The sequence below is a fragment of the Ranitomeya imitator genome, chromosome 2 (genome assembly GCF_032444005.1).
Source record: "Ranitomeya imitator isolate aRanImi1 chromosome 2, aRanImi1.pri, whole genome shotgun sequence".
Lineage (NCBI taxonomy): Eukaryota > Metazoa > Chordata > Amphibia > Anura > Dendrobatidae > Ranitomeya > Ranitomeya imitator.
This window is the reverse complement of record NC_091283.1, coordinates 688336905-688353469: the sequence shown is the minus strand read 5'-3', so window position 1 is coordinate 688353469 and position 16565 is coordinate 688336905. Positions and strand designations below refer to the sequence as shown.

Sequence of the window (16565 nt, the reverse complement as noted above, 5' to 3'; positions counted from 1 at the left end):
GATTTTTGTGAGGCAGAATGACCAAAAACCAGCTATTCATGAATTTCTTTTGGGGGAGGCGTTTATACCGTTCCGCGTTTGGTAAAATTGATAAAGCAGTTTTATTCTTCAGGTCAGTACGATTACAGCGACCCCTCATTTATATCATTTTTTAATGTTTTGGCACTTTTATACGATAAAAACTATTTTATAGAAAAAATAATTATTTTTGCATCGCTTTATTCTCAGGACTATAACTTTTTTATTTTTTTGCTGATGATGCTGTATGGCGGCTCGTTTTTTGCGGGACAAGATGACGTTTTCAGCGGTACCATGGTTATTTATATCTGTATTTTTGATCGCGTGTTATTCCACTTTTTGTTCGGCGGTATGATAATAAAGCGTTGTTTTTTGCCTCGTTTTTTTTTTTTTTTTTCTTACGGTGTTTACTGAAGGGGTTAACTAGTGGGCCAGTTTTATAGGTCGGGGCCGTTACGGACGTGGCGATACTAAATATATGTACTTTTATTGTTTTTTTTTTTTTTATTTAGATAAAGAAATGTATTTATGGGAATAATATATATATAAATTTTTTTCATTATTTTGGAATATTTTTTTTAATTTTTTTTTACACATTTGAAAAAATTTTTTTTTACTTTTTTACTTTGTCCCAGGGGGGGACATCACAGATCGGTGATCTGCCAGTTTGCACAGCACTCTGTCAGATCACCGATCTGAGAGCAGTGCAGGCTACTTCACAGTGCCTGCTCTGAGCAGGCTCTGTGAAGCCACCTCCCTCCCTGCAGGACCCGGATCCGCGGCCATCTTGGATCCGGGGCTCGAGCAGGCAGGGAGGGAGGTAAGACCCTCGCAGCAACGTGATCACATCGCGTTGCTGCGGGGGGCTCAGGGAAGCCCGCATGGAGCCCCCTCCCTGTGCGATGCTTCCATGCACCGCTGGCACATCGCGATCATCTTTGATCGCGGTGTGCCAGGGGTTAATGTGCCAGGGGCGGTCCGTGACCGCTCCTGGCACATAGTGCTGGATGTCAGCTGCGATAGGCAGCTGACACCCGGCCGCGATCGGCGACGCTCCCCCCGTGAGCGCCGCCGATCGCGCTGGACGTACTATCCCGTCCATGGTCATGGGGGCCCACCCCACCTCGATGGGATAGTACGTCCGATGTCAGAAAGGGGTTAATAGCTTTGATCTAGTCTCTTGCTCTGGTCTGTGTTCAATTTCACACAGACTGGCATACACAAAGCTTTTTCTGCTCTACAGTCATAGCCAAAATTTTTGAGAATGACACCAAAATTATATTTTCACATGATCTGCTGCCCTCTGGTTTTTATTCGTGTTTGTCTAATGTTTATATCACATACAGAAATATAATTGCAATCATATTATGAGTACCAATAGGTTATATTGACAGTTAGAATGAGTTAATGCAGCAAGTCAATATTTGCAGTGTTGACCCTTCTTCTTCAAGACCTCTGCAATTCTCCCTGGCATGCTCTCAATCAACTTCTGGACCAAATCCTTACTGATAGCAGTCCATTCTTGCATAATCAATGCTTGCATTTTGCCAGAATTTGTTGGTTTTTGTTTGTCCACCTGTCTCTTAATGATTGACCACAAGTTCTCAATGGGATTAAGATCTGGGGAGTTTCCAGGACATGGACCCAAAATCTCTATGTTTTGTTCCATGAGCCATTTAGTTATCACCTTTGCTTTATGGGAACGTGCTCCATCATGCTGGAAAAGGCATTGTTGGGCGCCAAACTGCTCTTGGACGGTTGGGAGAAGTTGCTCTTGGAGGACATTCTGGTACCATTCTTTATTCATCGCTGTGTTTTTAGGCAAGACTGTGAGTGAGCCGATTCCCTTGGCTGAGAAGCAACCCCACACATGAATTGTTTCAGGATGCTTTACAGTTGGCATGAGACAAGACTGGTGGTAGCGCTCACCTCTTCTTCTCCGAATAAGCTGTTTTCCAGATGTCCCAAACAATCGAAAAGGGGATTCATCAGAGAAAATGATTTTGCCCCAGTCCTCAGCAGTCCACTCCCTGTACCTTCTGCAGAATATCAGTCGGTCACTGATGTTTTTTCTGGAGAGAAGTGGCTTCTTTGCTGCCCTCCTTGAAACCAGGCCTTGCTCAAAGAGTCTCCGCCTCACAGTGCGTGCAGAAGCACTCACACCAGCCTGTTGCCATTCCTGAGCAAGCTCGGCACTGCTGGTAGTCCGATCCCGCAGCTGAAACAGTTTTAAGATACGGTCCTGGCGCTTGATGGTCTTTCTTAGGCGCCCTGGAGCCTTTTTGACAACAATGGAAGCTCTCTCCTTGAAGTTCTTGATGATGCGATAGATTGTTGACTGAGGTGCAATCTTTGTAGCTGCGATACTCTTCCCTGTTAGACCATTTTTGTGCATTGCAATGTTGGCTGCAAGTGTTTCTTTAGAGACAACCATGGTTAACTGAAGAGAAACAATGATACCAAGCATCAGCCTCCTTTTAAAGTGTCCGGTGATGTCATTCTTACTTAATCATGACTGATTGATCGCCAGCCCTGTCCTCATCAACACCCACACCTGTGTTAATGGATCAATCACTAAAACGATGTTAGCTGCTCCTTTTAAGGCAGGACTGCAATGATGTTGAAATGTGTTTTGGGGGTTAAAGTTCATTTTCTGGGCAAATATTGACTTTGCAAGTACAGTAATTGCTGTTAAGCTGATCACTCTGACATTCAGGAGTATTTGCATATTGCCATTAGAAAAAATGAAGCAGTAGACTTTGGAAAAATTAATATTTGTCTCATTCTCAAAACTTCTGGCCATGACTGTAGTGTGATGCATGCACAGTTACTTACACATTTGCCTCATGTCCCAGCGTTCTCCAGCAAAATGGTGCCAGAGGCTGCAAATGCTTAGATTAACCTACCGTGGTCTCCAGCAAAATGGCACTGGAAGTGGCGCATGCTCACATAAATCTGAGCATGCGCCGCCTCCAGCATGAATTTGCTGGAGAACACTGGGACATTAATGTCCTCAAGGGTGGCGCTAGTGCAAAATGTAAGAAAGGAAGCTCATACAAATGCAAAGGGGCCATGTTAGAGCCGAAGACCATACCCACAGTCCCACACCACAGTCCCACAAAGAGGCTATTGCCTTGTGCGCAAGCAATACCTGCAACAAGAGCAGTGCTAGCACCACTTTTAAAGAAAGAAAGCTCATCCAAATACGGAAGGGCTAGGCCAGAGCCAAAGACCCTGCCCCACAGTTCTGCCTCGATGCATGAAGAGGCTATTGCATCAAAACTTCTAAGGTGAATTAAACAAGAACAGGTTACAGATTTTTTCACTACAGGTATCCATTTAATCAGTGTAAAGGTACCTTCACACTGAGCAACTTTACAACGAGAACGACAACGATCCGTGACGTTGCAGCGTCCTGGATAGCGATCTCGTTGTGTTTGACATGCAGCAGCGATCAGGATCCTACTGAGACATCGCTGGTCGTTGCTCAAAGTCTGGAACTTTATTTGGTCGTCAGGTTGGCGTGATTCGTCATGTTTGACAGCAAAAGCAACGATGCCTGCAATATTTCTTCATGGAGCGAACAACCAGCGAGAACGATAAGTACGTCACTGGATCGCTCCTGCATTGTTCTGCTGTTGCCGGTGTTTGACGTCTCCTAGCGACCTAAACAGTGACGCTAAATGTGACGGTACCTTAACAGGGCCATTATGGCCATATCTTTACTTTAGCAGGTCAAACCGTGATAACAAGCTCTATTTAAAGGAGTTGTCCAGCTAATAATTATCTACATAGTGGGTTGGTTTTAGGGACATTGGGGGCCTCAGGCAAAATTTTAAAATGGGGCCCCAAATACTAATATATTGTACCATCACACAGAAACATTTCAGTTGTATTTACATGCGCTGATTTCAGGTCGCTAAACTAGTGTGATTAACAATATTGAAGTCATTCAAATCTTGTTTCCTGGCCTCTTTACATCGGCTGAGGAACAATGATGTGGACAGAACAATCATTAGTAATTCAATCTGTCCCCATACAGTATCATGTTATCCACAGCATATCTGTAGTTTTCACTGTGTGAAGTGCTGCTGAGAACAATGATTTTTGTTTCGGCATAACCAATCCAATCACTCGATGAATAGAAACCCTTTTGATTTTTCAGTATAATGTGCCCCCAAATCCTCTATATAGTATAATACACACCCTATAGTGCTCCATACAGTATAATACACACCCCATAGTCCTCCTTAAGGTACAATACATTCCCCATAGTCCTCCTTATTGTATGATTCACTCCCCATAGTCCTCCTTATGGTATAACTAGATGGTGGCCCGATTCTAATGCATCGGGTATCCTAGAATATGCATGTCCACGTAGTATATTGCCCAGCCACGTAGTATATTGCCCAGTCACATAGTATATTGCCCAGCGATGTAGTATATTGCCCAGCCACGTAGTATATTGCCCAGCCACGTAGTATATTGCACAGTCACCTAGTATACAGCACAGAGCCACGTAGTATATTGCCCAGCCACGCAGTATATTGCCCAGTCACATAGTATATTGCCCAGCGATGTAGTATATTGCCCAGCCACGTAGTATATTGCCCAGCCACGTAGTATATTGCACAGTCACGTAGTATATTGCACAGTCACGTAGTATATTGCCCAGCGACGTAGTATATTGCCCAGCCACGTAGTATATTGCCCAGCCATGTAGTATATTGCACAGTCATGTAGTATATTGCACAGTCACGTAGTATATTGCCCAGCGACGTAGTATATTGCCCAGCCACGTAGTATATTGCCCAGCCACGTAGTATATTGCCCAGCCAAATAGTATATTGCCCAGCGACGTAGTATATTGCCCAGCCACGTAGTATATTGCCCAGCCACGTAGTATATTGCCCAGTCACGTAGTATATTGCTCAGCCACGTAGTATATTGCCCAGCCACGTAGTATATTGCCCAGCCACGTAGTATATTGCCCAGCCACGTAGTATATTGCCCAGTGACATAGTATATTGCCCAGCCACGTAGTATATTGCCCAGTGACGTAGTATATTGCCCAGCCACGTAGTATATTGCCCAGCCACGTAGTATATTGCCCAGTCACGTAGTATATTGCCCAGCCACGTAGTATATTGCCTGTCATGATCCCAATGGCAGGGGATCACAAAAGGACAAGCACAAAAAACAAAACAAGCTCTAGGGTGATGGAAACTGAGCTGACCGCGATCCTGAACCTCAACACACAACTAGCTGCAGCCGGGGAACGTGCCTACGATGATTCTAGACGTCTCGCGCCAGCCGAAGAACTAACTTTCCCTATTAGAAGAAACATAGACCTCTCTTGCCTCCAGAGAAACACCCCACAGAAATAGCAGCCCCCCACATGTAATGACGGTGAAATGAGAGGAAAGCACATACGTAGTTATGAAAACAGATTCAGCAAAATGAGGCCCGCTAAAGCTAGATAGCAGAGGATACAAAAGTGAACTGCGCGGTCAGCGAAAAACCCTACAAAAAACCATCCTGAAATTACTTGAACTCATGTTCCAACTCATGGAACATGAGGAGTAATATCAGCCCACTAGAGCAACCAGCAAAAAGGAATCACATATCTGCAAGCTGGACTAAGACAAAAATTAAGCAAAACGTGGAACAGGAAAATCAAAAACTTAGCTTGTCCTGAAGAATACAGAAGCGGGAAGCAGAGGTAACAAGACACACTGATTACATTGATAGCCGGCGAGGAAATGACAAGAAAGCCAGGTTAAATAGGAAACTCCCATATCCTGATAGAACAGGTGGACACCAGAGACCGCAGAGAACACAAGTCACCCAGTACCATCTGTAACCACCAGAGGGAGCCCAAAAACAGAATCCACAACAATTGCCCAGCCACGTAGTATATTGCCCAGCCACGTAGTATATTGCCCAGCCACGTAGTATATTGCTCAGTGACGTAGTATATTGCCCAGCCACGTAGTATATTGCCCAGTGACGTAGTATATTGCCCAGCACAGAGCCACGTAGTATAGAGACTTAAAAAAAAAAACATATACTCACCTATAGCCCGTTGAAGTCCTGCTATACTTACCCTCCGCCGCCTTTCTCACTCCTCTCCACGCTTCCGGGACCGCTCCATTGCAAGCGGCAGCTTGCGGTCCCGTCCCAGGGCTGGTGTGAGCAGGACCTATGATGACGTCACGGTCACATGACCGTGATGTACCGGCAGGTCCTTGTTGCACACCAGCCCCGGGACGGGAGCGGAAGCTGCCGCTTGCAATGGAGCGGTCCCGGGAGCGTGGAGAGGAACGAGATAGGCGGCGGAGGGTGAGTATAGCAGGTTTTTTGTTTTTTTATTATTACATGACATATTTTTACTATTGATGCTGCATAGGCAGCATCAATAGTAAATAGTTGGGGACACACAGGGTTAATAGCAGCGGTAACGGAGTGTGTTACACCGCGGGCCGTTACCGCTGCCATTAACCCTGTGTGAGCGGTGAGTGGAGGGGATTACGGAGCGGGCGCTGGGCAGTGAGTGCAGGGGAGTAGGGGAGGGACTAATCGGACTGTGGCCGTCGCTAATTGGTCGCGGCAGCCATGACAGGCAGCTGCCGAGACCAATCAGCAAACGAATAACCGTGACAGAAGGATAGTACTCCACATGGTATAATGCACTCACCATATTTCTTTAAATGGTATAATCGACTCCCAATAGTCCTCCATATGGTATAATAAACTCTCGATAGTCCTCCATATGGAATAATACACTCCCCATAGTCCTCCATATGGTATAATACACTTCCCATAGTCCTCCTTATTGTATAATATACTCCCATAGTCCTCCTTATGTTAAAATACACTCCCCATAGTCCTCCTTATGGTATAATGCACTCCCCATTGTCCTACATATTGTATAATATACTCCCCATAGTCCTCCTTATGGTATAATACACTCCTCCTTACAGACTAATACACTTCTTATAGTCCTCCTTACGATATAATACAATTGCCATAGTCCTCCCTACTGTACATTATACTCCCCATAGTCCTCCTTACAATATAATACACCCTCCAGAGTCCTCCTTATGGTATAATACACTCTCCATAGTCCTCCTTACAGTACAATGCACTCCCCATAGGTCTCCATATGGTATAATAGACTCCCCACAGTCCTCCATATGGTATAATACACTCCACTTAGTCCTTCATATGGTATAATACACTCCCCATAGTCCTCCATATGGTATAATACACTCCCCATAATCCTCCATATGGTATAATACACTCCCCAGGGTCATCCAAATGGTATAATACACTCCCCATAGTCTTCCTTATGGTGTAATAAACTACCCATAGTCCTCCTTATAGTATAATACACTCCCCATTGTCCTTCTTACAGTACAATGCACTCCCCATTGTTCTCCACATGGTATAATAGACTCCCAATAGTCTTCCATATGGTATAATACACTCCCCATAGTTCTCCATATGGTATAATACACTCCTCATAGTCATCCATATGGTATAAAACACTCCTCATAGTCTTCCATATGGTATAATACACTCCCCATAGTCCTCCATATGGTATAATAAACTCTCAATGCACATCCATATGGAATATTACACTCCCCGTAGTCCTCCATATGGTATAATACATGTCCCATAGTCCCTCATATGGTATAATACACTCTCCATAGTTCTCCATATGGTATAATACACTCCCCATAGTCATTCATATGGTATAAAACACTCCTCATAGTCTTCCATATGGTATAATACACTCTCCATAGTCATCCATATGTTATAATAAACTCTCCATAGTCTTTCATATGGAATAATACACTCCCCATAATCCTCCATATGGTATATTACACACCCCATAGTCCTTCATATGGTATAATACACTCCTGATAGTCCTGCATATGGTATAATACACTCCCCATAGTCCTCCATATGGTATAATACACTCCCTATAGTCCTCCATATAGTATAGTACACACCACATAGTCCTCCATGTAGTATAATGCTCCCCATATGTCTTCATATAGTATAATGCATTCCCCATACTCCTTCATATGAATATAATGCAGCTCCCCTCATAGAGTATAATGCTTCCCCCATAGAATATAATGCAGTCCCCTCAGAATATAATGTAGTCCCTCATAGAATATAATGCAGCCCCGATATACTGTAGTAAAATGCAACCCCCTATAGAATATCATACAGTACCCCTCATATAGTATAATACAGCCCCCCATTGAATATAATGCAGCCCCCTCATAGGGTATAATGCAGCCCCCTCATACGGTATAATGCAGCCCCCCATAGAATGTAACGTAGCCCCCAGATAGGGTATAATGTAGCTCCCATATAGTATCATGCAGCCCCCTCATAGTATATAATGCAGACGTCCCCATATAGTATAATGCACTCCCCGATGGAATATAATGTACCCCCCTCACAGAATATAATGCAGTCCCCCCATAGAGTACAATGAAGTCCTACAGTATTATAGCCACCATGTACTCGCTCACTAATATATATAAAAAATGCATTACTCACCTCTCCTTCTCATTCCCCCGCTGCTCTACTCTTTGAAGAGCGTCTCTGCAGCTGCACTGCCTGACACACAGCACTAAGCACAATGAGTGATGTTATCGCGCACCCGCAGTGTCAGAAGCAGAGGGGAATGATGGGAGAGGGAGTGTCATCGGACGCTCTCTCCTCCATATTGCTTTCAACTGTATCGGCATCTATAATGTTGATACATTTGAATGTGAGGCGTGGGGGGGGGTGGACACTGGCATTGGCCCCCCCCTGGATCACAGGCCCCCATAGTGGTCGCATGGTGTTGTGCCGCCACGGACTGGGGACTCGTGGGGAAGCGGGGGCCCCAGGCAGCTGCCTAGCCTGCCTGCCCCTAACGCTGGCCTGTACATAGAATAGGTGATAATTTGCTAGTTGGTTAGTATCTGAGATTGGAAAACTTTTTATTACGCATGGGGATGCCGTGACAGAGAACGGTCGGAAGATCTTGGTGTCTGGTTTCACCAACTACAGCACTGATTACAACTGCTTCATCACCTTATTAAACTGTGCAGTTTTTTTCACTTTCTGATAGTGGAAGGGTGAATCAGTTCAGTTGATCTCCTGGAGCTCTTCATCCTGGATTGTGTCAGCTGTTCAGTGTTGGCCACTACCCTTTGTCTTCTGTATATGCTCATCACTGGCACTTGGAAATTGCCAGTAATAGTTCTTACTGCCTGGTTATGAGTTGGAAGCGAAGTTTGGTGTTTGAAGTTGGTGGTTGGAGAGTTGTTCAGCCTCACACCTCCCTGGGTGGGGAAAGGAACAGATAATGGTTAAGTTGGGAGCATAGCAAGGTACATAAAACTGGCGTCTCCAGCTTCAGGAGTTATCCAGGGGCAATTATAGACTAGGGTGCCCTCGGTTTGAACAATTGGATAGGTGCCCACAGTCCCTAGTCACTACTTGACATTTTTATCACCCAACCACCACTTTTTATATTCCCTATTGGGCTGCCGTTAGAAAACAGGTGCAGTTCTCTGCAGCCTGATAGGGAATTCATGGAGCAGCGGCGGAACATATGCACTGGCACTTCATTCTAATAAGGGAAAAAATGTGCCATTTTCTAAATGGTGCAGAACCCAGTGTTCGACCCCAACTGATCAACAAATTATCTTTTATCCTGTGTGTAAGTGGTAAGTTGTTTTTGCTGGATAACCCCTTTAACTTACAATCTCTACTGTCAGTATATTTGCGATGTTTCGTATTTAGTTCTACACATCAAGCCGTATGAAAAGATTTATGTAGATGTAGTAAGTGAAAAACAATATTATACAGTATTAATGGACAGTCATGCTACACACATAATGAAAACACTATTCAAATGTTAATTACCACAAAACAAAAGATTGTTTGCTGTATTTGTACTACTGTGGTCATGGGGTTACCGCGACATGTGGAGCTAGAAGACCGCAGCGTCTGATTGCTCCAACTCCTGTGCTGAGAAGAAGCACTTCTCCTTCATTTTAAAGGTGTTTATTCCTTTTGGCAGAACAGTGGTTAATATGCCATGTTGGAAAACTCTGAGCTCGCAGGTGAGCCCAATTAGCCACTCCCCCCTTTATAATCTGGGCTCTGATGCAAATCCATGTCAGAGCTTGCATTTGATGCATGGCTTCAGGATGAAGAGGTCTTCATATGAGAAGGAGAGTTGGAGGAGTTATCTGTTACTGTTACGTGGTTTGTAAGTGTGGTAATGCCCTTCCCATCTCTTCTTTTGTTTATTCCCCATCCTCCACTCCACGGTGCATTCCTCTGTTCTATGTGAGTGAATATTTTGCATCCCTGGAGTTTTCTGTTAACCCTTGTTTGTGTAGCCTTATTTGTCGGGTTTGTGTACTGCGGTGCACAATAGCGCCCCTCTTCCCTGGGTGAGGGAAGAGAACAGATGGAGGGCTAACTCAGGAGATAAGGCAAGGTTGTAGGCCCCGGCATCTACACCTTCAGAAGTATATTGGGGAATAGGGTGAGCTAGGGCACCCCCTAATGGTAGGGTCAGGGAAGGAGCCCCTGGTCTCAGGTCACTCGACTGCTGTGTTGTGACATCTGTGGTATTTAAATATAATAATGCAATGAGCATTTAAAGTTATTTTGGGGCGCAGCAACACCTTATTTAGTATAGTGGTAACATTTCTATAAATATTTCATTTAGATTTAGACGAAACTGGCACTCTGAAATGTACTCTTTAGCTTGGATTGTTCAGATTGGCTCTTGTACACTGTGCACAATGATATTTTGACCATATCAACATTTTTATGCAGATTTTCCAATTTCAAGCTGTATATACCTGAATGCTTATTTGAAGAAGCATATCAGGTGATGTGTATTTGTATAATGAGAGGGTGTGCTTAAAGATGCAACACCCTTTATCAAGTTGTGTAGAATTATTAGGCAGTTTGTTTTCCTCAGGAAAAATGGGCCAAGAAAGAGATTCACCTGACTCTGAAAAGTCAAAAATTGTTACAAGTCTTACAGATGGATGCAACATTCCTGAATTTGTTAAGATATTGCTACACAATCATACAACTATCAAAAATGTTTTTGCAAATAATCAATGTTGAGAAAAAAAAGTCACATATTAACTGCCAAAGCTTTGAGAAGGAAAAAACATGAAGCGACCAGTAAGCGGTTATCCTCCAAAGCTCTGATATTCTGGTACTGCATCCTCCCTTCCAGTGCCCAGAAGTATAAGGTGTTCAGTGCTCAGAAGCATGGCCAAGATAAAGGAAGGCTGAAATCAAATTTCCACTGAGCAAAACACAGAAGCGGAAACATCAAGATTGGGCCAAGAAATATTTGAAGACAGATTTTTCAAAGGTTTTATGGACTGATGAGAGGAGAGAGACTCTTGACGGACTATCTGACTGGGTACTTGGCTGGATCAGTAAGGGGCACAGACCTCCATTTCCACGCAGACACTAGCAAGGTGGGGGTGGTGTACTGTCATGGGCTGATATTATTAATTATGAGCTAGTTGGACCTTTCCTTGTTGAAGATAGACTCAAAATCAACTACCAAACCTATTGCCAGTTTTTAAAAGGCACTTTCTTCAAGCAGTGGTAGATGTAATTCTACACCAATAGTTGTCTAATAATTCTGAACACATAGATATTCTCCTAAGTAAGATAAAACCGCACTTTTACTTTCTTAAATTTTCAGGTTACTGACTGACACCACTGCAGTTGTTCAGTAATAATATTAACTAATTAAAATTACAAGTTGCTTACAAAGTATGCACTGCACTGTTTATAAGCAGAAACTCAATCCCACCTCCAAAACCCCCATTAAAATAGGCATTGCATGCATATATAATTTTCATCTTCTGTAGGGGTAGACTTATAAAATGCTGCAAGCAAATGAATCACCATCTACCAATAAAGTGGATCAAATGAGCCTCAATTATGAGAATGCTGGACATGTATTTTGATATGATGTACATATTCTACGTCTACTGAGTATCTATGACTGACTGGTGTTATATTTCCTGGGCAAAATAGAAAAGTACTATGATGGCATTGCGGAGGGCAAGGAATAGAAAAATTGAGATGTAGTGGAGTTAACATTGTTAAATAATGCATTTAGCTTATTTCTATTTTAAATTAATACTATTAAAGTTAAGTGATTGTATCTCTTGGAGCTGAATTCCCTTTTTCCACATGTGCAATGATTTATAATACAATATAAAAAAATCTAATTTGTAATGACAAAGGCAATTTCCACTCGGAATAGGCAGTAATAAAGAGAGGTTATCCCAAAGAAGAACAGCATATCAAAATGATGCATAGTCTATAGACAAAGCATTCCCACATCAAACTATACGGAATGTAGCAAGGCTGAGGCTCTATTGTGGGCCTTTTATAGAATACTCATGTCATTTATGACTTTTTAAATGTTTTTATGTGCCGAGGCTCTATTGTGGATGTTTTGTACAATACCCATGTCATTTTATGACTTTTTACATGTTTTTATGTGTTTCAGTTTTTTTGTGGTACCAAATAAAGTATTATTGTATTGTAAGGTGATCCCTATTTCTCATTTTTTCTTAATTCATGATTCTTGACATGCCTCAGGTGTATCCTGCTTATTTTGTGGTGCCCTCCTTTTGTTTCTTTTTATAGGGTTGGAGTTAGGGGTGTTTTGGGTTTAATGTTGTGCTGGGGTTAGGGTTGTGGTGTCAGAGTTAGGATTGTGTTATGGTTAGGGTTGTGGTTAGGGTTGTGTTGGGGTTAGAGTTGTGGTGTTGGGTTTAGGGTTGTGATGTTAGAGTTAGGGTTGGGATTAGGGTTAGGGGTATGTTGTGGTAAGGGCTGTGTTAGGGTTGAAGTTAGCATTGGGGGGTTTCCACTGTTTAGGCACATCAGGCGGTCTCCAAACACAACATGGTGCCCGCCATCGATTCCAGACAATTTTGCTTTACAGTTGCTTTCCCCCCACATACTGGGTATCAGCGTAATCATGAGAAATTGAACAACAAATTTTGTGGTCCATTTTCTCCTAATACTCTTGTGAAAATAAAAAAAAAGTTTGCGTCTAAAGTAAATTTTTTGTGAAAAAAGTTAAATGTTATTTTTTTTTCCTTCCACACTGCTTTAGTTCTTGTGAAGTACCTGAAGGGTTAATAAACTTCTTGAATGTAGTTTTGCGTACCTCAAGGGGTTCAGTTTTTAGAATGGTGCCACTTTTGGGAATTTTCTGTAATATTGACCCGCCAAAGTCACTTCAAATGTGAGGTGGTCCCTAAAAAAATGGTTTTGTAAATTTTGTTGGAAAAATGATAAATTGCTGGTCAACTTTTAACCCTTATAACATCCAAACAAAAACAAATTATGTTTCCAAAATTATGCTGATATAAAGTAAACATGTGGGAAATGTTATTTATTAACTATTTGTGTGAGATATCTCTCTGATTTAAGAGCACAAAAATAAAAAAATTGAAAATTGCTAAATTTTCTAAATTTTTGCTAAGTTTCCATTATTTTCATAATTACAAGTAATATCGAAGAAATTTTACCACTATCATGAAGTACAATATGTCACAAAAATCATTTTCCAAATCAGTGGAATGCTTTGAAGCGTTCCAGAGCTATGACCTCATAAAGTGACAGTGGTCAGAATTGTAAAAATTGGCCTGGTCATTACGGTCAAAATTGGCTTGATCACTAAGGGGTTAAGTAGATCATATAGCCATGATTACAATTTTTTTACTTGCATATTTATCGACATTGATAATGTCACTTATGCATTAAATGGTTACGAGTTGCATTAGTGCAAAACAAGTAGAGAAATTAGAATAGCAACTGTACGGATTAAAAACGGAACGTGGTATCTGAATATTGTGTTTTAATAGAGTTTTTGTTATTTTTAATCTTTCATTTCCTTTACAAATGCCTACTAAATGTATGTATTCATGTAAATGTATCTATGTTTACAGTTTACATTTTATCTTCTTTTTCACTGTTTCACTGAATGTAATGATGTTGCCATTGTTTGATTGTATAAATAGTGCATATTTAACAATTATCTTTTGACACTCATGTTTTGTCCTTTTAGGGAAATATTAATTGCAGTATACACAGAAGGAGCACATTTGACTCAGTGCCAGGAGAAATTAGTATTTATATGGCATATTTATTTTCTAGCTGGAAATGAAGGACTAATTGTGAAAACTTTCATAACTTATGTCTCTTGGTTTCTTAGAAGACACCTATCTACAGAGCAATGCTATACGGGTTCCCATTTTTCCTACAGTTACAGAAGATTCCTTTATTTAACTGATGCTTTTGTTTTCTAGGCATATTGTGGTCTGTGGTCACATCACTCTAGAAAGCGTTTCCAACTTCTTAAAGGACTTCCTCCATAAAGATCGAGACGATGTGAACGTGGAGATTGTATTTCTGCACAAGTGGGTAACCTCTCATAGCAATGTGACAAATGTTTTCTAACGGTGACCTTGATTGTTTCCCATATAGTCTTGATTTGAATTGGAAAAATAAAATTATAATTGTTTATGGAAACTTTTTGCTATTATGTTCAAACCTATCAGAGTAGATTAAAAAATCAGCTTTTAGTCATGATAAGTTTATCTTATATTCGATTGAATACATATATATGTATACATATATACCGTATATTAAAAAAAATCAGATATGCCAGAAAGTCTCTTAAAACCACATGCAAATGGCCCGTTTATGGCTCTATTTTCTCTATTTACAAATGTGAATCAGCAGAAGCACTGGTTCTCCGTACAAAGAGAAGCCAACAAAGTCTTTCTAAGTGCATGGAGGCTGTACAGTGTGATACTTGAGCGTAGAGATGAGCGAATTTGATTGGGTTAGGGCTTATTCGGCAAGCTATTATGCTTACCGTATAAGCTACAGAAGGAACCTGGCTTCTTGGATTGCGTCAGCTGATTGGCTGTTTGGGTCTGCAGCTGCATGTGTTGCGGCTGTGTAACAGTCATGACACACGCATGGAAAGCCCAACAAATAAGTTGAATAAGCTGGCCGAATAAGCCCTGACTCGATGAAATTCGCTCATCTGTACCTGAGAGACAGGCTCTGAACTAAGCAATGCAATTTCCATGCATTACATACAGGCTTTGTGCACAGGACTCTGTTGAGTGTAGTGCCATGCTTTATTGAAACCTTACATATATTTATGTTGATCTACACTGACAAGTAAAATGGTAACATTGTTTTGAACTTTTGATTTTCAGGCTCCATATCTCACCATTCACTCCTGCTTTGATCATGAGACTCCCATCATTTTATAGACATCTTGGCTATCTCCTACACACATACATACAGTACAGACCAAAAGTTTGGACACACCTTCTCATTCAAAGATTTTTCTGTATTTTCATGACTTAGAAAATTGTATATTCACACTGAAGGCATCAAAACTATGAATTAATACATGTGGAATTATATACTTAACAAAAAAGTGTGAATCAACTGAAAATATGTCTTATATTCTAGGTTCTTCAAAGTAGCCACTATTTGCTTTGATGACTGCTTTGCACACTCTTGGCATTCTCTTGATGAGCTTCAAGAGGTAGTCACCGGGAATGGTCTTCCAACAATCTTGAAGGAGTTCCCTTCGCTTAGCACTTGTTGGCCCTTTGGCCTTCACTCTGCGGTGCAGCTCACCCCAAACCATCTCGATTGGGTTCAGGGCTGGTGACTGTGGAGGCCAGGTCATCTGGCGTAGCACCCCATCACTCTCCTTCTTGGTCAAATAGCCCTTACACAGCCTGGAGATGTGTTTGGATGATTTCCAAAGAAATGAGAAACAGCTTTATCTAGCTCATTGATATCGATCTGTTGACCAAGACAATTGCCAAACTGCATCATGGCAGTTGGCAGAATACGAAATCCATTCAGAAGACAAAAGGTGGACATTGTAAGAAGGAACATAAACCAGCTCACCCGTTATTCAACAACCAAACCTCGGGAGCACGGACCCGCTGTGTCCAGGCGTACAAAATCCAAAAAAAAAGAAAGGAATCATGGTCTTGATTAAGGGAGCCTAGTCTCCAGAAACGCATTGAGATTCTTACCCATATGGTTGTGCTGAAGTCTGTATCCTCCATGTTTAAAGTTTGTGAATAAAGAAAACGCTTTTTTACGGACTCGGTGAAGCTGGACATTCCTTTCTTTTTTTTAAAAGGTGGACATCCAGTCAAAATATCAGAGTTAATAAGCCAGCTCATCCCAAGATCTATCAGTTCAGGCGCTACAAACACTTCAGTGAAGGTGGCTCGTATGGTTCATAATAGTGAGATCACAGACATCGCTGCAAGCATCATGCAGCTCACATTACACAAGTCTGGAATGGTGGCCCGAAAAAATAAAAAGAAGCATCAACTTCAATATTGTCATAAGAAGCGTCGGTTCGAGTTTGCAAACAAGTAAGAAAAGTAAACATCTTAGGGTTTGAAACG

The 16565-nt window shown here is 41.8% G+C and overlaps 1 protein-coding gene across 8 annotated transcripts in view; it reads left to right on the top strand.

Annotated features, from left to right (window-relative positions):
* The window catches only part of KCNMA1 (potassium calcium-activated channel subfamily M alpha 1), a 1262580-nt gene that overhangs the window by 962596 nt on the left and 283419 nt on the right, over positions 1-16565 (top strand). For all 8 annotated transcript variants that reach the window (XM_069753065.1, XM_069753070.1, XM_069753069.1 and 5 more), the window contains exon 10: positions 14415-14525. In XM_069753065.1, coding sequence (XP_069609166.1) covers positions 14415-14525 — 111 coding nt within the window. The remainder of the gene's footprint in view (positions 1-14414; positions 14526-16565) is intronic.